The 22,075-nt window shown below is 36.3% G+C and overlaps 1 protein-coding gene and 1 long non-coding RNA gene across 16 annotated transcripts in view; one reads left to right on the top strand and one right to left on the bottom strand.

Annotated features, from left to right (window-relative positions):
• POSTN (periostin) overlaps positions 1-21,177 on the bottom strand; it is a 32,606-nt gene extending 11,429 nt beyond the window's left edge. For 9 of the 15 annotated variants that reach the window (XR_014955111.1, XM_021541884.4, XM_085578680.1 and 6 more), the window contains exons 1-17: positions 21,010-21,177; positions 19,448-19,546; positions 15,526-15,590; positions 14,119-14,276; positions 13,416-13,580; positions 12,492-12,638; positions 11,432-11,573; positions 10,592-10,804; positions 10,297-10,431; positions 8,745-8,893; positions 8,135-8,271; positions 5,847-5,977; positions 4,145-4,275; positions 3,872-3,974; positions 3,434-3,501; positions 2,844-2,889; positions 670-717 (exon numbers count right to left, since the gene is read on the bottom strand). Coding sequence is in view for 14 of the 15 variants with exons in the window: in XM_021541884.4 (XP_021397559.1) it covers positions 670-717; positions 2,844-2,889; positions 3,434-3,501; positions 3,872-3,974; positions 4,145-4,275; positions 5,847-5,977; positions 8,135-8,271; positions 8,745-8,893; positions 10,297-10,431; positions 10,592-10,804; positions 11,432-11,573; positions 12,492-12,638; positions 13,416-13,580; positions 14,119-14,276; positions 15,526-15,590; positions 19,448-19,546; positions 21,010-21,131 (2,059 nt within the window). In the remaining variant the exon portion in view is untranslated. The remainder of the gene's footprint in view (positions 1-669; positions 718-2,843; positions 2,890-3,433; positions 3,502-3,871; positions 3,975-4,144; positions 4,276-5,846; positions 5,978-8,134; positions 8,272-8,744; positions 8,894-10,296; positions 10,432-10,591; positions 10,805-11,431; positions 11,574-12,491; positions 12,639-13,415; positions 13,581-14,118; positions 14,277-15,525; positions 15,591-19,447; positions 19,547-21,009) is intronic. The other 6 variants (XM_085578668.1, XM_085578695.1, XM_021541889.4 and 3 more) reach the window with 1 other exon arrangement.
• Positions 6,243-7,387, top strand: LOC146768706 (uncharacterized). The gene is made up of 2 exons (XR_014955119.1): positions 6,243-6,834; positions 6,989-7,387. It is a non-coding gene; the product is annotated as an uncharacterized LOC146768706 (long non-coding RNA).
• Positions 21,178-22,075: the final 898 nt, after the last annotated feature.

Here is a 22,075-nt window from a genome sequence, read left to right as displayed (position 1 = left end):
TGCATGACATTTTTAACTGCCTTTCTCAGTTGAGATAAAACAAATTCCCTTTCAGCTTTTTTTATTTCAATGGGAAACTGGATCTCATCAGTTTTACTTAAGTTATAAATTACAAGTGATTTTAGCAGACACATCCCCACATTTTTTCCCTTCAGTCCCACCACTAATCTTTAAGTCATGGGTCCGTATGGAGAAATACAAAAATTCAAAAATTGGGTAGATATAACTTTCAGGCATCCAACAGATATTGGTAGTTAGAACTGATTGAAAATTACAGAAAAACAAACAATTTTTTTTCTTCAAAGTATAAGAAACATATCTACTTTAAAATATCTCTTTTAATTAAAAAAAAAAAAAAGGAAGTGCCTTAATTGATAAAAAAAAGATGATAAAATAAACAGTTAAAAAAAGATTATTTAAGATATTTTAAACATCCATAGAAAAAGAAGAAAACTCATTTGGGGAGAAAAAACGTGGATAGTCTTTTCATACAAAATATTTCAGTCAGTTCTAATTGCAATATTTGTATCTTTGCTTTTCCAGCAAAGTGCTTAGTGTCCTGGAGTTGCTGGGTATAAAATGCATCCCATTAAAGAAATATAGTCAAGATATATTCTGAATATGTATATGAACATATGCAGAAATATATATACCACAGGCCTCATTTACCTTCCTTTGTGATGATAGGCTGGACGTTGCTTTCAATTATGTTAATTTCTGAAAATATAGAAAATGGAATATACAGTGTATTCCATTCTTACAATTTATTTGAGGCAATGATCAGCTAGATTTGGTCTGCTCATAAGGATGTGGGTAAAATCATAGATATTAATGGGTGGAATAGCAACACAAAAGGATCTAGAGTATGAATCTTGGTTCTGGTTATGAAATGGAGATCCACTCAGGTCACCGCAGACAAAATCTGCTGATATGGTATTTGCCTTTTATGAAACCCATGGGTCATGGTACCCATGATGATATATGGTACATAATAGAGATGGCTTGTACAATTACCCATGCAAAATTTTGCACAATTCCCTTATATGCCTTATGCCTAAATATTGCCCTTTTCATTCAGGAGCTAATCAGGCACACAGAGGAAACCTTCTGGCATTCAAAACTATAGGCAGAACATCACAGAAAATATGCCCTTGAGAGATCAAGATGTCCCTCTACACGCAGGAAAGACTCAAATATTCATTGAAGTCCTCTGATAGTGATTTGACTCATACCCATCCACTAGAGAAGCCAATACTGATAGAGGTTCCAGCCTTCCCAGTCTTTCACTCAACTGAACTTACAGCTACAGCTTTCTAGATGTCCACATTGACCTCTCTGGCTTAATTTTTGCAGGCACTGCTTCCTGTGCTACACTTATTGGCCATGGGAGGTAGAATCATAGAATATCTCAAGCTGGAAGAGAATCATAGAGATCATCAAGACCAACTTCCTTTTTTTTCAAAGGAGAAGGAAGACTAAGCCATATGACCAAGGCTGCTGTCCAGAAGCTCCTTGAACTCTGTCAGGCTTGGTGCTGTGATCACTTTCCTGAGGATTGTGTTCCATTGACTGACTACCCTCTGGGTAAAGAGCCTTTTTCTAACGTCCCATCTGAACTTTTCCCAGAGCAGCTTCATTTTATTTCCTTCGTCAGTCACTGGTCACCATAAAGCAGACCAGCACACCCCTCCACTGCCCTTCTTGGGGAAGGCATGGGTTGAGATGGGGTCACTGCTCAGCAATGAGGTCATCCCTCTGCCTTCTCTCATCCAAAATGAGCAAGCCAAGTGACCTCATCAGCTCCTCAAAAGTCTTGATCTCAAGATCTTTCAGCATCTTGATCACCCTCCTCTGGACACTGGGCCCAAAACTGGCTCCCAAAACTGCCTCAGTAATCGAGGTGAGGCCGCCCCAGTGCAGAGCAGAGTGGGCCCATCCCCTCCCATGTCTGGCTGGCAATGCTGTGCCTGATGCATCCCAGGACACAGTTGGCTACTTTGGTTGCTGGAACGCTGTTGACTCATATTGAACTTGTCATCAAGGTCAGTTACTCCATTTTTTGTTCCAAGTGTTTTTTAAACTCAGTATGTCCATTCACAATTTTCAGAAGTCTGATGTGATGGTTGCACTTTATACTGTGAAATATGGGTAGGACTCCATCAGAATTTAATAATTTAATTTGCTTAAATTCATCTTGCTTCACAAGGTTACAGCAGGATCTTTGTCTTCTAACAGTTTGTTTCAACACATATGCTATAATCAGAAATTAAATGCACACCCTGAGAAAGGCTGCAAAAGTGCTAAAAGGGGTATTTTTTACATTTACTCCCTAAAGAGAAAATATTCTGAACAACTGTCTCCCATTCAAGCCTCATATTTGCACATATGGGAAACAGGGTCACGAGGTACACTTTATCCCTCTGGAAATATTTATGGAAAAAAACTATCCCAGCGCACAGTCAATGCTGCATCTTTGAGAATGAGTACAGTACAATGCTACATCTTAGAGAGAGATACAACTCTGTTATGCACCAAGAACCAAACCTTGGCTAAAGCCTGAAAAACAATCTTTTCCATATGTATCTTGTCTACCCCAAGAGTTTAAACAGCTTACTTCAGGGTTACTTTCCAGTCACACATCTGGAAAGGGAAAAATGCAGTAGCACAGCAGCCAGAAACATCCTACTTTGAGTCTTTCTCTTCCTTTTCTTAATTGGCACATCTTACTTTCCCAGAAATTGCTTTCTTCTTTATTGAAAAAGAGATGCACAATTCCAAATTGGAATTGGCACCACTTAAAAAGCAATATCCAACTCATCTGGAAGTATTTTAAATGAACTTACTGTAAAATGTCAGTGGAATCTCTTTGAAGGTACTGTCACGAACAAACTATAAAAACAGAAAAGCAATTTATATAAATTTTTTTAAAAGCAGCATTTTCCTTATAGTTTCCTAATGAGTGTGTGTAGGATTCACTGCTTCATTGACCTAAAAGTTAGCTATTTTTCTGGGTTCTCTCATTCATTGTTGAGGGAGAATATAATCCCAAGAGGATAGCTGAGATAGACAAGGATGCCTGCTTTTCTTCACAGGTTATTGATGCTGCTGGCTTTAATGGCATAAGAATTTAGTCACTTGGTATTTTTTAAAATAAGTTATTTGTTTTCCAAGAGTGATAAAGTGAGCTAAAGAGCAGATTTGGGCCAATTCACACTGAAGTTATCCAAATGCAAATATTCTACAATTATTTGGCATTGAAAAACATAACTGTTGAGCTCAGGGTATCATTCATGATTATATTTGGGTAACTGGGAGCTATTGAATGTGTTGGCTGCTGAAGAAAGTAAGGACCAGAGAATCATTTATGACTTATAATGTGCTCAGTTTCATAGATCCTGCCAGAAAGACAGAGGGATAATTACTAAAATAATACCTTAATTTGAATGTATTTAATCAACTTCTTCAGTATTGTGAGCAGCTGATCATTTCCAACAGGCAGTTCTGACAAAAGAGATAGGCACATAAGAGGAAATATACAACTGTGTACATTTTAGTTAGATTTACAATGATCGGGAGCTGCAATTGTTCTCAAACACTCACACAAGCGTGTACTCGATATATATTTTTCCATATCAGCAGAAAAGGTAGACTCTGGCTAGCCTTGTCTTTCATATACTTTACTTTCATAAAATTTCAAAATCTTGTCAAGGCTTCAAGCAAGGTTCTGCCACAAAATGAGGTAAATTTTCTGTTTCAAATTCCACATCGGAATTGTAGCTTTAAATTGATTACCTTTTTGAAGTTATTGCAGTTACTAAGCATGTAAACAGATTTAAAAGAGTGGGTACAAATTTCATTAAATAATACTCACCTGCTGGATATAGGAGCTTGTCAATGACATGAATGACACCATTTGTTGCCATGAGATCCGATTCTCTTGATTTCAGTTCATTAACCAGAAGAGTGTCATTCACCTGGTAGAGGATCAAAATAAGAGAACCCAAGTTATCAGGGACATTAGAAAACAATACCAAAACCTATTATAAACTTTGGAGAGATGAATGCCATTCTATAATGTGGATATATACGGAATATGAAATCTCTGTTACAAGGCTGCAGCAGGGAGACATTTTCTATACTTAACTGTTTTCAAGTAGAGTTTGCCTCCTTGGATGGTTTTAAGAATATTTGTTACACCAGGCTCAAAGCCACTTCCAATAAAAACTCCTTGTGTCAAGTGGTAAAGAAGAATATTCCTGAGAGCATTTTTGTCTCCTATGTAAAAATAAAAAAGTGGGAATAAAATTAAATGGTAGAGGATAGTTCTTTGTGGGAATTCTAAGGATTCACACAGACTTAAGTCAGAATGAAATATAGTACGTATGAAAATACCATGAACACATACAATCTGAATTTGTTAAAATGATGACAAAGGGAAAATGTCCAACTATATGACAAAAAAGTACTCAGAATATAATCACAAAGATCCTATGAGAAATTTTCTACAAAAGAACATAAAAGCAGTCAATGGAGCAATTAGAAATGCTGAGTTTGTCTGTTCTTACACAGGACAGAAGCAGCTTGGATAAGTCAGGAAAGGGGGAAACCACCCTATTTTAGGGAAGATTTCCATATTTCAAAGTTTGACAATCCTGTGTGGGATGAAAAGAAAAAAAAAATGCAATATTTTCAAGACTGTCTTAAAAATAGCCCAAGTTAATATCCTGATAGGGCTGTCTGAGAGTCATAAGATGGGCTGCAGAAAAACCATACCATCCACAGGAGACAAGGTATCAAGCAGAGAAACTTTAAAACACATCTGTTTGCCATTATATGGAATATTAACCATTAATACTAGAATTACATGCTGATATTAGTTGTTATTAGGTGTTTCAGCCTTGATGAAACTGCAATGGGAATCTTGCCTGGTCATATTCTTTTCCTGATATCTCTTTCAGTGAACATTTTCTGGTTTTTCCGTGTTTTGCTCTGATCACTAATACTACTGCAATTTACTTCACTACAGGAATGCAATTAAATGATCCTCTTCTTCCTAGTAAAATTAGTACTGATACTTTGTGACCAGACCATTCATAGATAGCATTAAATTCCATAAAGAGCCTAAACATGGTCACTCCAAAGATTTTTGCACAAACTATCAAATTACCTTTGTAACTATGCCACTATAGTTACTGGTTTAAATAATCCTTGGTTTGTATATTTCCTATAGATAAACAAATTGTTTATTTATATTTGTTTAAAAAATTATATACTTTAAGGTTTAATCTTTACGGAGAAAGCAACATAATAACATAAAAGAAAAACAAGACAGAATTCTAGAAACCAATGTGGCACAAAATTAATTAAAAAAACAACCTGCAGAAAAAAAAATATATGAAGGTCAAGGAAAGCATTAAGTAACTGAATCACAATGATAGGAAAAAAAAACAACAAATTGGTCCATAAAGCTCCTGGAAAAGCAGAAGGGCAGTTAATTACTGTTAACTACAATAATTCTGTAGTTAACAAGACAATTTATTGTCCAATATGGCATTGGCTTTGAACAACTTTAAGTTCTGAATTAAAAACAAAAATAATAGAAGGAAGCAACAATATAGAATAAGGTATTGAAGAGTGAAATTTAAATTTAAAAATCAGGTTGTAGTTTTTTTCCAAAAAGACATTTCCTTTATGCCCAAAAAGGAAGTAATTTAGAGGATTCCTATGACCTGCTGTATGCAAAAGGTAAACTGCTTCAGCAGACAGCTTTTGTGTGAGATGTGCATTAGTCTCCTTTCCAATCAATTTTAATTTGCTCATAATTCCAGGTTTTTCATGTTACTTACTTATCAGTATATCCTTGTCATCATCAGTCAAACCTTTAAAGGCATCATTAGTTGGGACAAACAGAGTCCACTGTCCAGGCTGTGATAGAACATCATCCAAATCTGCTGCTTTCACCAGACTGAGGAAAATGCTGTTTACAGCAGACAGACAAACCACAAATACATTTTGTTGAAATGTGTTAACTATAATTGGCTCCAAGTACTTAGTTCCCTCATTTTTATTTCTGATAATGTTTCAATTTTCAACCACTTTCACTGTTTCCCATTGTCGTGGTTTGACACGGAAAGATAATTTTTTCCGGAAGGAAGAGGTCAATTTAGATATTGACCAATTGAAAGTAGACACGCCTCTGAGAACACAGAGGAGTTAAGAGCAGAATTCCCAGGGGAACTCGCTCTCTTTGGTTCCGGTCAGCGTGCAGTGCAGACCTTCCCCCGCCCAGCCACGAGCTGGGTGGGGGAGGGGAAGCCCCCATGGCCTGAAAGGTAGGCCCCAAGGGTGGAAGGACTGGAACCGGGCTGGCCCCTGCAGATGGAAGGGTGGAAGAAATCTGGGATGTCTCCATTTCCCCCCCCCCCAGAGTTGCTCTCCCGAGAGGGAGAGAGAAAGCCGCAAGGAAGGAGGAGCGGGGGGGAGCTGCAAGGTGCCCAGTGTGTGGGAGTTGCTGGATGTTTGGGCATCGAGCCATCCTGGGAGTTCAGACTTTTAACCCTTCCTTGAGAAATGAAAGCTTGTGAATTTTCCTTTCCCCTCCTCGGTTTGAAAGAGAAGAAGAGGGACACCTTGGACCCTGGGATGGGATGTTGGAAGGAGGAATTCTGGATGGGAGGGGGACAAGGAGTGGCTTTTGGCTGGACTTTTCCATGTTAGCCACAACCTGAACCAAATCTTCTCCTTCAAGAGGGACTGTGTTTTGGGAGGATGCCAGTGAGTCGAGAGACCTGCTTCAGCTGGGAAAAAGACAAAAGTGGAGTGAACAGAGAAAAGGTTAGGGGGTTTGTGGTGGCGCCCCCTTGCCCTGGAAAGGAAAGAGAAGAGAAGAAGATCTCTGTTCTTGAGCCCTCAGCCCCAGGGGAAAATGGGGGGGACTGTGGTCCCAAACAATGAAAAACTGAACTGTTGTTTTCTCCCCTCTTGGCAGGGCATCCTTGAAAGGAAAAATCCTAAAGGCAGTCTGACCATCCATGCATTGGTGGTGAGAGCACTGTGCATGGAAAGGAGAAGGGTCACCATGGCAAACTTTTTCTCTGGGCGGTGCCATGTGTGACATGGAAACACAGGATGTGGAGCTGTGTTTCTTGGGGGGTCTGTGGCACAGGAGAGACTCTGTTCCCTCGATGGACTGAGTATTGGTTGTTTGAAGGGTGGAAACCTGATTGGGGTCCAGATTGTGTCTCACTGTGGTTTGTTGGAGTTGGGTGGTGGGAGGGAGGAATGTTTTGCAAGGTTTTCATTTGGATCTTTGTGTGGTTTTTTTCCCCTTCTTTAGTTTTCTCTTTTCTTTTGTAGTGGTAGTTTAATAAAGTTTTTTTTCCTGTTATTAAGCTTGGGCCTGCTTTGCTCTATTCTAGATTCCACTTCACAGCATTCAAGGTAGGGATCACATTTTCATGGGGGCACTGGCATTGTGCCAGTGTCAAACCATGACACCCATAAATAATGATAGTGGAAGAGGAAAATGAGAAAAAAAGAAAAGGAAAAGCCACTCTTAAAAGTAGCAGACAGAGGAAAAACTATTTGAATAAAATATATTGGCAGCTGGGATCAGTGGAGGATTTGTCAAATACAAACCCTTGCAGATCAAACAAATAAAAGGAGGATGCAAATGATAGTTCTTGCTCTAGGAGTATTGAGATACTTGCAGGAAAGGGACAGATATCAGTACTGTCAAGGTATGCAATCCTCCTGCACCCACATGGAATTGTAGTGCACATTAATTAAAACCCCAGAGTCCATTGCATTTATAGGACTGGATGTATCATTAAATTCTTTCTGTCCTTTACTCCTTACATTCTAGTGTCTGACAACCCTTTGTGCCATAAAAAAACATTCTAGCATAGAGTGTGGAAGCCTTTTCAGCATACAGATGGAGAACATTTTTCTTCCTCCACATTTTTTTTCTTTTTATGTTATTTGTGTAGTTAATAAACCCTTTTCTGCCATCCCTGCTCTCAAAACCCCAACAACTCACATGCTCACAGTCCAAAAATTTTTCTCAAACCAGCTGTGCTGTATATACAGTTATCCTCTGCAGGAAAATCTCAGTTCTGTCAATATTGCTACTCACCTAAATCGCTTATCATTTCTTAGCATTTCATGCAAAGTCTTTTCTGCTGGATTGATGATCTGTCTGAAGATGTGAATAAAACCGTTTCTTCCTTCTTTGCTTCCTCTGACCATGCATGAATTTTCAATACATACAGCCTTATTGAAAAAGAAACAAATGTAGCTGTTTACACAATGTTAAAAATAACAACTATGTATTTCCTACAGTCAAATTGTGTGTTATTGACAAGAAATTTGGCATTGCTTGAGCAAGCAGAAATAGCAAAACCTATAATAAAATAGCATGGTGCAAATATTTTAAAACTTGATTTTTTTTGTGGTGTTTTACACTTGAGAATGTTCTTAATTTGTTCTAAAAATGAGCTTTAAAAATTTGTAATCAACTGAGCACCCAATTTGAAATTCTGTTGCATTTTCCCAAAGAACTCTCCATCCAAACAAAGTTTGGACTGAGAAAGATCAGATTTTCATTTTTTGCTGTTTTAAAAGTTGAAGTTTTTTTGCTAGATAGTCATAATGGTAAATATTGGGGGTTTCATTTAGCTTTGCCTTTTCTTGACTCTCTATTTTCCTAATTGGATGCATATTTTTAGAAAGACTCATTCACTTACTGTGCGATACACAAAGACTCTAAGTAGTTTTCCTCCAATTGTTTCCAGCTCTTGTCCATTGTACAGTTCATTGAGCCCAACTTTCACTTTTATAATGTGATTCTGCAGGATTGTTTTAAGAAGACGTTGATCCAGCCTTAAGGTGTCATCTACAAAGCAATTTAGATATTAATGTATAGTAATTTATATAGAGCTTTTTTATTCAAATATAGTTAAAATAATCTGGAAATACTGAATCTTTCTTTGAAATGCTTGAGTTAAAGCATGGACAGGTCTGTGTATACAGAAGGCAAATTGTTTTGACTATTCCTCAAATTCAGTCAAGAACTTTTGACAAAGCCATGATTAATTACTATAACTAATATGTCTGATGATTGATATGTGGACCTGCTCCACCTCCTGAATTACTAATATAGTTTGTATCAGAACTAGTCCTTTCCACATGTGCACCTAAAATATATCCAAATTTGCTTCTGTGGTAATGAGACAAAAGGCAAGATATACACACAGCCACCTCTGTAAATATACAAATACCTGTTTTACAGTATACTTTTACCAGTTTCTCTCTGCTTTAATGTACTGAGAAATACTTTCTTGTATTTCCTGTGTTTAACTGGGATAGAGTCAAATTTCCTCCTTGCAGGTCCCACAGTGCTTTTTTTTGGGTTTACTATGAGTATAATGTTGATAACACGCTGATATTTTGGTTGCTGCTGAGCAATGTTCACCTTAAGCCAAGAACATCTCAGTGCCTCATGCTCTGTGGGTGGGAAGATGCATGAGAGGCTGGAGGGATCACATCCAGGATGGGTGATCCAAACTTGCCAGAGGGATATTCCATACCATAGAATCTTGTGCTCAGTACATAAACTGGGGGAAGGTGCCTGGGAGATGCTGGTAAATATCTGGACATACATCAGGGTAATTGTATCATGCACCACCTGTTTCTCTTAGATTTAATTATCCTTTTTTTTAAGATTACTACTACTACTACTACTACTACTACTATTATATTGCTATTAGTTATATTAGTATTATTACTTTGTTACTGTTATCAAATTGTTCTTATCTAGACCTGTGAGGCTTTATTACATTTTTTTTTCCGCTGATTTTCCTCCCCATCCCAAAGTGGGGGTAAGAGGGGAGTGATCAAGTGGATGTGTGGTACTTAGCTTTGAGCTGGAATTAGACAACTACATACATTTTCTGAGAATAAATAAGTTTTGAATCTAATGGAAGTAATGTAACACTAAGGAAACTGGCAGTTCATTAATATCTTTCCATTCCTACAATTTTTCTGTGCTTATTTTGTATCTTATTTTAGTGCTACTATTTTCATTAGCAAATGATATGACTGAAAACAAGCTGTGCAGCCTGGTGGTTAGGCTTGTTTTGTCTTTCTACGAGGTATGTAATCTGAAAGGATGAAGTAGTTCTATTTGTCTGTGATGTACTTGCAGTGAGACTTAGAACAAGTACTGGGAGTTATTTGGAAAACTATCAGGGTAGCGTACATACTTGTTTATTTTGACAACCTTTTAGGGCCACTAACCTGAGAAAGCACCATTCAGAGGTGCCAGGAGAGTGTATTGGCCTTCTGGCCTTAGAGAAGATGCCAGACCCAGCTGCGCCATCAGGTCCGTAAATGTAGTCTGCTGAGCACCCCCAAGCTCAATGACTTGTTTGGCTGCAAATAAAGAATTAAGAGAAGGTATTTTAACACACAATATCTTCCTACTCCTGATTTGGATTCTCCATGCTTATCCAGAACTATTTATCTGAGGGAATATGGGTAAGGTTATTGAAAATATCTTTAGTACAAGAAGTTTTTCATGTACATCACTGACCAGAATCAGGAATTAGCACTTGGTCAATCAGGTGGATAACACCATTGCTTGTCACAATATCTTTGCGTTTCACCATTTTCACTCCGTTCACAGTCAGACTTTCACCATCACAACCAACTTCAACAGTGTTTCCTTCTAAGGTTTCATAGACAGCTCCACCTGTGATGGCTTCAGAGCACTGGAGAGTATTTAATATATGGAACTTCACAAGAGCTGAAGAGAAAAGAGCAGGAATTTAGCAGATGTAGGTGTTTGGACACATATTCATATACATATAATTCACATATAATTATGGAATAAATGATTCTAGCTAAACTATTTTAAATTAATTTAACTCACAGATGCTTTATTTAAATTTAATGATTTTGTAGGCCTCTAAATAACATTTACTAATAGTTACAAAACTATTTGGCATCCCTTATATTATTAAAAGTATATTGGTTATGCTATAATCTGCTGGTGACTGCATATGTCCAAAAGGACCTATGAGTACAAAACTCCAGTCTATGCAAAGATATGAGAGAATTTCATATTCAGATAGCCCTGAATTTCTAGGGACAGGAATGTCTATTAGACTTATGCAGCTGAACTATTAGAATGTCAATGTGCCTATATTTTCACAGTTCCCTTTAAACTTTTTTGGAGACTAAGTTTTCAATTACTTTCAATTCTTAGGCAAGTGGAAAAATTAGAGAAAGAAGAAGTTAGTCTTTGCATACACATGAAAGTAGAGGTGCTTAATTTTGGTGCTATAAGGATATTGCATTTTTTGCCTCTTGATCCACTCATATTTCTCATTTGCAGTGTACATATTTCTCATTTGCAAAAAAGTTTAAATACCTTCAGAGGCCACCTTGTCACCCATGATTCTTTCTAAAACTCCTCTTGGAAGCCTCTCAAAAGCTTCATTAGTAGGAGCAAAGAGTGTGTAATGACCAGGTCTTCCGAGAATGTCCATGACACCTGATGTAATGGCAGGAGCCTAAAATAAAATTTTTCCTTTTAATGCTGATTATTTGAAATATTACCAAAATACATTATCTGTCTAGTTTTACCTCATGCCTGCAGATACTTGAATGCTAGACTGAGATCATAGTGTTTTAAAAAGATAGATCATGAATGTCATAAAAATGAAAAAATTAATCAACAGAGGAATTTTTCTTAAGCTGAAACCCAGGAAGTATTGGTTTTTATATTAAGTTTTTTAAAGAGATTGTAGTTGCCCATAACTGTCATGAACTGAATTTGAGGGATTCAGAGGATCTTCTCCACTTTTATGCCTCTGCATTTAAAATACCTTTTTGTATTTATTAAGGAGATGGAAGATGGAAAAGGACAACACTTATCTGCAAACCAATGGCATACTTTTAAAAATATGCAGCATGAAATCTCATTGCAATGTGCAGACACATTTTCCAGAAGATGGAAAAATTAGAAACTTTTTTTAATTGTTAATGAAAATTAATTAATTATTAATGACAATTTCTAATAATGCTTCCTCTGTGCAAGAAAAATCCTTATTATGTGTATCTACTGGTGTTCTAAAACTTTCTATGAGTCAGGTTCTGAAATTTATTTGGCATCTTTACCATTTTTTATCATCCATTTTGAAATTGTTCTTAATTATCTAGCACCAGACTCTGTAACTTCATGTTCACGTTTCATTTTCTCAGTGCTTGAAGAGAAGACACTTTTTAGGTACAGGGACACATTCTATTCTATTGATGTTGCCTTTTTAAATAGCTAGATTTGCAATATTACCTGGAGCTCTTAATTTAATTTATTTCCCTCTCTTGCTGAGCTAACACCTATTACTTCCAGGTATCATAAAAGATCAAAAAGGAATAAAATCATCTTACTTAAATAAACCAAGAAGAGTTTTTATTTTTCGTCCACTTACTCTAAATGATGACAGATCATCCTCAACTTCAATGAAATCTTGAATGGTATTTCCAACAGCAGTCAGGACACGATCGACGACATGGACAACACCATTGGTAGCAATCTGGTTGCCATGGATGATCCTGGCACAGTTAACAGTAACAACCTATATTTGAACAATCAAGTTGTAGAATTTGAAATAATTTGATCACAAGCTTGGATCCTGACACTCACAGACTGGCAATGTAGGTACTGTACATTGTGTATTCACGGTTGTTATTCCAGTTGGTTTTTTCAAAATTTGAAGTAAAACCTTGTAAGATTTGAAAGTTTGACTAAGCTTCTGGAAAGATAGCAACAGATTTATTCAGATTACATTGACTTAATGTTTAATTTCTTACTGCAATTATTCTGATTTGATTTTTCTTGTCTGGCTAATGTGTTGATTCTACTGTTTTTTAGCAATACAATCTGAAGACAAATAAACATTTTTATGCATTTAAGACAACGAAGATGAGGAACTTAACTAGGAGGTTTCTACCTTCAATGCTCCTACTATGCACCCAAATTCAAATAAAAGATCTGCTTTAATATTATTTAGCAAAACTATGAAATTTAATAGTAGATTTTGCTGTCAAATTTATTATGATCATGTATTTTGACCACAAAAGGCTTTGTGTTTTATGAATAAAGTTCATTTTCATCTGAGCTTTGATTTCTAAACAGCACAAAGTTTGCTCATTCATTCTTAGTGATTAGTCTACACAGCTAGAGTTCTTCAAGAGAATATTTATTTCATAAAGTTCTTCAAGAGAATATTTATTTTTGTCAGTGGCAACTGACTTGGTAGATGGTAAACTTTTGATAATAACTTTTGATAAGGAAATAAAGGCAACAAAAAAATGAATATTTTGGGGGTGGGGGGGGGAGAAAATAGACTTACCCCATTAGGATAATGGTTGATAAGCAATTTCTGGCCATTATACATAGACACCAGGGTCATGCCATTCTTAAGATCTTTTGTCAACATGCGCTTGTTTAACATGTGGTGGTGGAGAGCATTATACAGTTCAATATTTACATTGTCAACCAAATTCCTGTGAATTTCCTGAAGAAAAAAAAAAGGATTTAATTAATTACAATCTACAAAACATCCTGCCACTCAGAAAGATGTATGTATTGTTTTACCTTAGTATATGCTTTCAACATATTCAGCATCTGTTAGGTAAGGTGACTTTGATGCCTATAAATGTGACTCTACTTAAGGTCTGATTTGCTTACAAATGGAAGATGAGACTTCATCACAGTCAAGTCATTGGAGGAGCTTTGATTCACTGTTTATTCAACTAAAATCATTACTAAAAGAAGGACATTTGAATTACTGATAATGTCCAACTATATATTATGCAGCTGCTGGAATTCCTAGGAGTTTCCCTGAAACTATGCTAATAAAATAAACAATACTAATATGTACCATGCAAGTACTTAAATAAGAAGCAACTACAAGTAGATTATTTCATTATTACTTGTATTATGTCCTTCTCCATCTTAAATCTTGACATTGTTTCCAATCTAATTTATCTCACACTAGCTACTTCAGCTAAAATGTTTAGCTCACGCACATGTGCACAGACACACAGACTTACTGAATCTAATTGGTCCCAGGCTTCATTGCTTGGTGCAAAGAAAGTGAATGATCCTCGTCCCTCAATCTCTTCTCTCAGCTTTGAGATGTCCGAGTAGCGCTGTGTGGAGGTAGCTCCCACAATACCAAGCGTACCATACACATGATCAATAGGAGCAACTAAAATCAACACAAGGTAAGAATACTGTAAACTCATCAGTTTATCACAATCAAATTTTCTTTGTGGTTTTTTTTTTTTGAATGCATAATATTTCTGAAACTGTTTAAGTCAGAATCAAGCAATATATTTAGATTAAAAAATTCCATTGTCAACATACACAAAAATCATCTAAGGACATCTGCTTGCTATTGCTTTTTGTGATTTTCTTAATGAAAAATTAGATCAAACAATACTGAATATTGTAAAGTTTCCTTTTTAAGTGCTGTTGTATAGTGTATCAACCCAACATGAAGGAGGGAGGCTATCCATTTAAAATCACAAAAATTTCAGTGGAGTGGGTCTCATTCCATCATGATGGACCAGAATTCTTTTTGTGAAGCCTCTTACTCTTCTTCCAGGGTCTGGTTTATGCATATATTGTTCATCCAGAGAGTAAGAATGGCCATAGTCTCACAGTTAAAACATGGCTACATGATAACAGCATTCATTTCTCCTAATTTTATGCCTCTAGAAGTGAGACATTTGCTTGCAACCTAATGGTTCTTGGCTCTTTTTATGGTTATTGAGAAGAACAGGTGATTCTAGTGCATGACTAATCTCATCCTAATGTCAGCATCTGAAGGGAGATTAATTTATCTAAACAAACTTAACTCTGCATTGTTGAATATAAAAGGATTATTTCAGTTATAGGGATCAAAAACTATGAAATGAATTCCTTCTCATACTACTCTTTCCTGCTGCAATTAGCTTTATTTTTACAAAGCAGAATAGTATAAATAGGGGAGATGAAGAATTTCTGTCTTACTTTTCACTGTTTCTTTGATAAAGGCTATAAGCCTCTTTAGGTAAATGGGATTCAAGTTTTTTCAGAAAAAGGAAAATACAAAGTTTAGATATGCTCCACCTTGAGTCCTGGCTTTCTGATCACACCAGTATGCTTTAGACTAGTCTCAGATTTGATTGGAATAGGAATTAAAGATCTTCCTTGGCAGCTTTGGGAACTGAAGATACTATGAGTTCTCACCGGTTCAGAATCTGGAAGGAGCTGGGAAATTAAACCTAATCTTTATGATCAAATTCAGTACTAGCTGATTTTTAATCATGTTTGCTGTGTGCAAATGAAGCTGTGCATTCTTAGGCAGTACTTCTTAAAAACAGACAATCATTTCTCATGATGGCCACCTTTGAGACTCTGTAATTGTAATTCTTTCTATATGTCAATTTATCCATAAGAGAATAAGCTTATACCTGCAGGACATCCTCTTGTACCATCCATCTTCATATAGCCAGGACAGCACTCATATAAGACGGTTCTGTGGGATGTAGACAAAAGCACAATTAAATAATATGCAGAAGAAATAAACTACTTTTAGCTAAGTCTAATTTTATTTTTATTATCAATTTTTCATCGCTAGCACATACTCTCGAGGTTTTCAGTCTTTTTTTGTTATTCAGTTTTTTTTTGATTGATTACAAATTGGTCATATTTTACTAAATGTGAAGTTTTTTGATTTAAAAATGACTGCCATCATAAAATTTAAGCACTGGGACGGAACATGGGTGGGCTTATAGCACTAATACAGAGTTACCAAAAGATGATGTGACTAGAACAGCAGCTGAAGAACATTAATTTATCTATTGCGTGTTGATCAGATTATGACATTGAACAAACAGGAAAAAGAGGTGAGGACATTAAAATGAAATCATGATTGAAGGGTTGTAAAGGAAAAAGACAAATTTAAATGAACAGAATAGAAATTGAAGTGACAGAACTACATGAGGTCACCTACATACTGGTTATAGCAATTGACAAGTATTTCAGAGAAGGTCTTGTGCATTGTATGGTGATAAAAAGTGGGATAAGAGAGTCTCTGTTTTCCAAGGAAGAATTTGAAGGAGCTCAGGAATGAGGGAGAGAACTAATTAAAAACAGACATAAAACTGGTTACAGAGAAGGAAATCACTAAAAAATGGATTGATGGACTTAAGAGAATGTTCACAGCTAAATGTAGTAAGGATAGAAACCAGAATACAAGAAGTCAAAACCAGAGTTTAAAAAGCTTGTCATCACAGCATACAGAGGCTTTAGCATTGCCAGGGGCAAGGAAATGTTATATAAGGATATAAATTAAACTCTCATTCTCAAATACACGTAAGCTACAACAGCAAACCAGGGATAAATGACAATTATATAATGTAATGTTCATTTTAACATTGTGTTTGTTATAAGATATAATGTCTTCTTAATTAATAAATAGAAATAAGAGTTTTACCATTGACCTTTTTAAAAAATCCTCCTCTCTTACAGGAAAATGCAAATTCACTAAAGTTATCACAGAGGTAATTCTGGCTCCTTGGAAGAAATTTAATATATTAAACTTCAGATATTATTTTTCAAATTATGGTACACTGTACAGTATATGGTACACCAAAATGACATAATTGTTTTACAGGATAGATTTATTTTTATAGGTGGCTGATGTTGGCAGTTCAAAAAGTATGAACATTCATTCCTTTAAGATTTTTACTGGGTCTTTAACCACTAGAATCCAGCTTTTAATTTGCAGAATCTTTGGTGGCAGCTGAGTACATTTTGCTCATGTTTCATAATTTAAAGCTGATAAAAAAATTAAGCACAACCACATTAAAATGAACAGCTTATTCAAATGAGAAGTTGGACTAGACTGGAAGAAAAATAATAACAAACAGCATCATTAGAAAAGTGAGGATTATCATTCCATAATAGAGAGCAATCTGATAGAGGTGGTGAAAATAATTTCTTTTTTAAACACAGTCTTTTATTTCTCCATGCTATGAAAATATTTTTTCTCCATTCCTTCACAAGCATGACATATTCACTCTTCTGCCATGTGCACATTTTCAACTGGGAAGTCATATATTGAAAGTATTTGTATAGTTCTTTTAGTACAGTTCTTTCTTTAAAGCAATTAACTTGAAGCTATGTCTCAGGAATGCATGAGTAGCATAAAACTTAGGCTACAGATTTTTAACTTAATGATAAAACTTTTACTCTTAGTCCTACTTGCATCCTTGACAGAAGCTAATCATAAAAACACAATAATCTGATTATCTGATTAAAAAAAAAAAAAAAAGTGTAGCAGAACAGGAATCAAAATGTTCTAACTGTGTGAACTGCTTTGTCATGAGAAAATATTTTTTCCTCCCCTGGAATAGAAAATCTTTCCCCCTCATCCCATAGGAAGCTATGAAAGATTGCAGTTTAATTAGCTTTTGGAAAAAGGAAAGAGGCAGCTGAGTTATAAGCATTGAGTAAGACGTGGCAAGTTTAATCCTCAAACCACATCCAACAATGATACAATTAGTGAAAGACAGAAAATTGGCTGAAGAACATTGCTAAGAAGAAAACACAGCCAAGCATTGCAAGATCAGTGCCTTTTCTGCCATGTATCTTGCTACGCTCAGCCCAGGCTTCTTTTCAGTTATCAAGTTCCTACTTACATTATTCATGTTCCCTTACAGTTTTCTGCAGTTAGAAGGTTCTTTAGCTGTGCCCAAAATAGAAGATGGGATGGGAGAAAAGAGGTTTGTATGGAGCATCATCCCAATAAGGTCAGAACCAGATAAAATTCAGTGCAAGATGCAGTTTCTCAGTAACACCTGTGTGTAGGCAAAGCACACAGGGGAAATGCCACCTCAGCCCAGACCAGAAATTATCCTCATATGCATCCCTACTAGTTCAGTATAAGCCTGTGGCCAGGAGAAGAAAGAAAGCAATTATTCAGCTAAGTAACCAATGATGCATTCTTGAAGTTTTGGTGGGGTTTATTTCTTTGTTTGTCTGGATTTTTTTGTTGTTGTTGTTGTTGGTTTTTTGGTTTAGTTTGGTTGTTTGTTTTTTGAGTTTTTCAGGTGTTTTTTTTTTTTTTTTTTTTTAGTACAACATTGTCCTGACCTCATCCAAAGGAGTATATTCCAAAGGAAAAAGATAGAAGAGCAGTACCTTAATCCTTGTTATTCTTGGCTAATAGAGCCAGTTTTCAGTTTATTCAAATCAGCTCTGTGACTCATCTGTTTCTACTTCTTGCTGGCATGGAGATAAAATACTCCTGAGAAACAGTGGAAAGACTCTCAGTCCAACAAATGCTGATTTTAGGAAATTTGTATGTTACATTCCCATTGTAAATGGGAATTGTACATAATAAAAGCAGTTAGGGAGGACTTTTTAACATGGAGATATTGACACAAGTTGAGTTGTTGTCCTTTGGATTAGCATTCTTATTGGAGAAATCTCTTACTCTTGTCTGTGTTTCTGGGTTTAGTATGCAGAGTATAAAACTCATTAATGGCTAAGACTACGTTACAACAGATGCTTTATTATAACCACAAAAACCCCTTAAACAACCCTCAGGAGTTCTGACTCAACTTATTCTCACACACATTCTTTTCCTCTAACCTTGCTCAGTGAGTGCTTGTACAATGGTAGCGGGGTTAAAATGGAAGGAGAAGGTGATGATTTTGTGAACACTGTCATGACCAAAACCACCCAGCCCCACCACTTAATGTCTTCCTCTGGCTGGCTGTATTAGACTTCTTGAGGCCTTGCATAAGATTTGTGAAATGTTTTAAAACTAACATTCCTCAAAATTCTAGTCATGAGGAGAGCAAAGTCTGCACTTGACTTCGGTTCAATGACTATAAACCACCTATTGCTTTGAAATATTTTTCTTAACACACAAAGTTATCTATCACTTCTTCTGGAGCTTTGCAAAGTAATGAATTCCCTCAAATTCATTCTGAGAGCAGACTTTCTTTCATGGGAAGACATGTTATCTATCTAGGAATAAAACCACAGAAGTAGGTTGCTTTCCAAAACTGCCTGTGAGAATATTCAAGTTCCACTCTAAGCATTTTCAGGAAATACCTTCCTTCCCAATGTGTCTGCGGTAGAATAAAATTTAGTGCCAAAGCTGTCAGTAGTATGGCAGACATTACTGAAAAGGTGAAGTATTTTGGATGTCTTGCAGTGTGCCCAGAGAAGTAAAGGGGAAGTCTGTATTGCAATGCCACCTGGAGGAGAAGTAAAGATTCTATAATAAACTATAAACAGTTTGTGAGAAAAGGACTTTTCTAATTGTGCATTTCATTATCTCAGTCAATGGATTATATTTTGGAAGCAGAGCATACTTACGCTTTTTTTCCACAGATGGCTTGCTGGTACCAGTTTCTGCAAGTGCTGAAGTATTTCTTTTTTGTTCCCATAACTTGCTGAAGAGCACAGACGTTTGGGCTATGGATGCAGTGAGAAACATTTTAAAAAGAAGTTTTTGTACATGAAAATTTTTGCATGAAATAGTAGCAAATACTTTTCCTGTGGAGTGAGAAATTAACATCTGGCTTCAGTTCCCAGGACAGGTGTGTTTTGAAGTAGCCACAGTGCAAGCTTTTGGGACTGCACAGCTGGATTCCTTGGCAAGTCCACCCTCCCTGCAGCGACAGAAGCTTCCCCTCCACTCTGGTTTGACCATGTGTCTCTGATGGGCAGTGATCACCAGCTGTGCTCAGGCGAGTCTCGATATCCATTTCTCCCTTCCCCCTGTGAAGTGAATTACCAGCCACCAGGGACCAGTGAACACCATGAAGCTCTTTTCATTAAAGTTTTTGTCTTTTACACATCTGTGCAGCTGAAGGTCAGTCATGGGGAGATGGGGAAGAAAAGTGCCTTGTTCTTTATGTAGAAGGAAACCCTGTCTCCTGTAAATCAATCAGCTATTTTGATTACCAACCATTTTGAGTACTGCAGGCACCTAAATAAACATTCTGTGAATTACTGGGGACCAAAGGGTAAATTGGCATGTAAATAAAACGAGTCACATACTTCAGGGGAGGAATACGTGTTCCATAGCATGGTGGTGTACAAAGATGAATTTCTTACAGTCAAATTCCATGGAGCAGGGACATTTTATCCCTTATTTTTATACTTTAGTAATTAAAAAAATTCTCCAATTCAGAAGTTAGACTATATACTTTACATCACTGGGAAGCTAATGAGCTTTTTATTGGAAAAGCTAAAAAAAATTTGAAAAGCGTGTGTGTGTAGCAGGCAGTGGGAAGATAGGATAGTAAACAATTCTTATTCACAGAATGTTTTTTGCTTAACAAGACAAGAGAAAAATATCTTTAGGCACACGTGTTTCTCTGACACCAGCTGTTCAAATGATCTCCATGTCTCCAAGCAGCCTGGCTTGTAAGCATTGTCTTTTGGAAGCCCTGCTGAGCAGCTTGCTGCATTGCTCTAGTGGGAACAGAAGTTTCACGAAGAATTCCCAGTATATATTCCCATATTAGAAAACATTTAAATAGAGTTAATGATTTTCATCAGGATAGAATAAAGAGAGCAAATACTGTGATAGCTATCAACTCTGAAAAAGTTTTAAAACACATTAAAATTTTCTGATCTCCCATTACAATACTTACGAGTTGAAATTAATTTTGGTGATTTACATTTTGCCCATTGAGAAGTGCTGATTTTAGATTGCTTTCCATTTTTTGAAGTCTAACATTATTCTGTCCCCTTTTAAAATGCCTTGAAAAGCTTTTTATTCTTATAAAATTAATTTTAAAATAAAATTCTACTTAAATGACAGTAAAAATTCATAGTGAAAAATTATATGTAATACAATGCTAGAATAAAGGGGAGAATAAAGATTAACAAGCTTCCTTTTAAATAAGAAATAAAAGCCAGTTACTTACCCCTGGTCGCGTGCCCTTATTCGACTGTGAGTTAAAATCTTGTCATAGTGAGCAGAAGCAGCTGCTTGTTCAAAAGCAGATAACAAAAAAGTTGAAAAGGTGAATAAGAAAAAGATCTTCATCTTTAGTCCTCTGTTGCTTCAGGCAAGTCTAGAAGAGAGAACTGGCAAAGGGTCTGGAGAGCTGACAATTTATATACATGCTAGAAGGTGGTGGGAGGGGACCACAGGATCAACCTGAAACTTTGTACCACCCCCCTTAGAACAGCAGCTTTTGCTGCCAGCTTCAGTAACATAAATCAGTGCCCTAATTAACCATATAAATAATTTCTTTTAATCCCCAATTGATTAATTTCTTCCTTATTACAGAAGGCTTAACATTTTATTCTGCTGACACAACAACGGAGAGAGTTTAAGTTTAGACTTTGACTTATGGTTTAGTATTTATAGCACTGAGGCATCCAGAGGTCACGATCACTGCGTGTGGTTTTATTCAAACCCAGAGGAAGATGTTGTCTGTTCCCATAAGAACTGCATTGCTTTCCTTTGTTTTCCTCACAGTTATCAGCTATGAGCTGTTTAACTAGGGAAGCTGATGAAAGTTTCAAATACAATTGCCAATAACCTGAAATAGCATTTTTGTCTTGAGAAAAAAAAAGCTGTATTAACACAAATTCTGATTATAAAGTAGTCACTCAATGAAACACAGTATTTTAATATTGATTTTAATTCTATTGACAAGTACACTGTTACATAATGCCTTCATTCAGACTTTTATGTAATATATGATTACGTATCATATCAAAATCAGAGAGTATCTGAAAATTTGCATGTTTATCTTTCTGTACTTATTAGTCACTCCTTCGAAGCCTCTTGTACAATGGGAAATGTAATGAAAATGGAAAACTAATTCTGAGCTGTAACTGAGGAAACTGAGGCAGAAGTGACAGGCTCAAGTCTCCTATGAAGGGATAGTCTTAAGGCTCCCAGGGCAGTTGGTGTGTGGATTGCAATCCAGGAGTTTAAAATTTTCATGTCAAGGAAAAAATTCTGCCATTTATACATAT

This window comes from Lonchura striata, chromosome 1 (assembly GCF_050655825.1).
Source record: "Lonchura striata isolate lonStrDom1 chromosome 1, ASM5065582v1, whole genome shotgun sequence".
Classification (NCBI taxonomy): domain Eukaryota; kingdom Metazoa; phylum Chordata; class Aves; order Passeriformes; family Estrildidae; genus Lonchura; species Lonchura striata.
The sequence above is the reverse complement of the archived record's forward strand: the minus strand, read 5'-3'. Positions and strand labels throughout refer to the sequence as shown.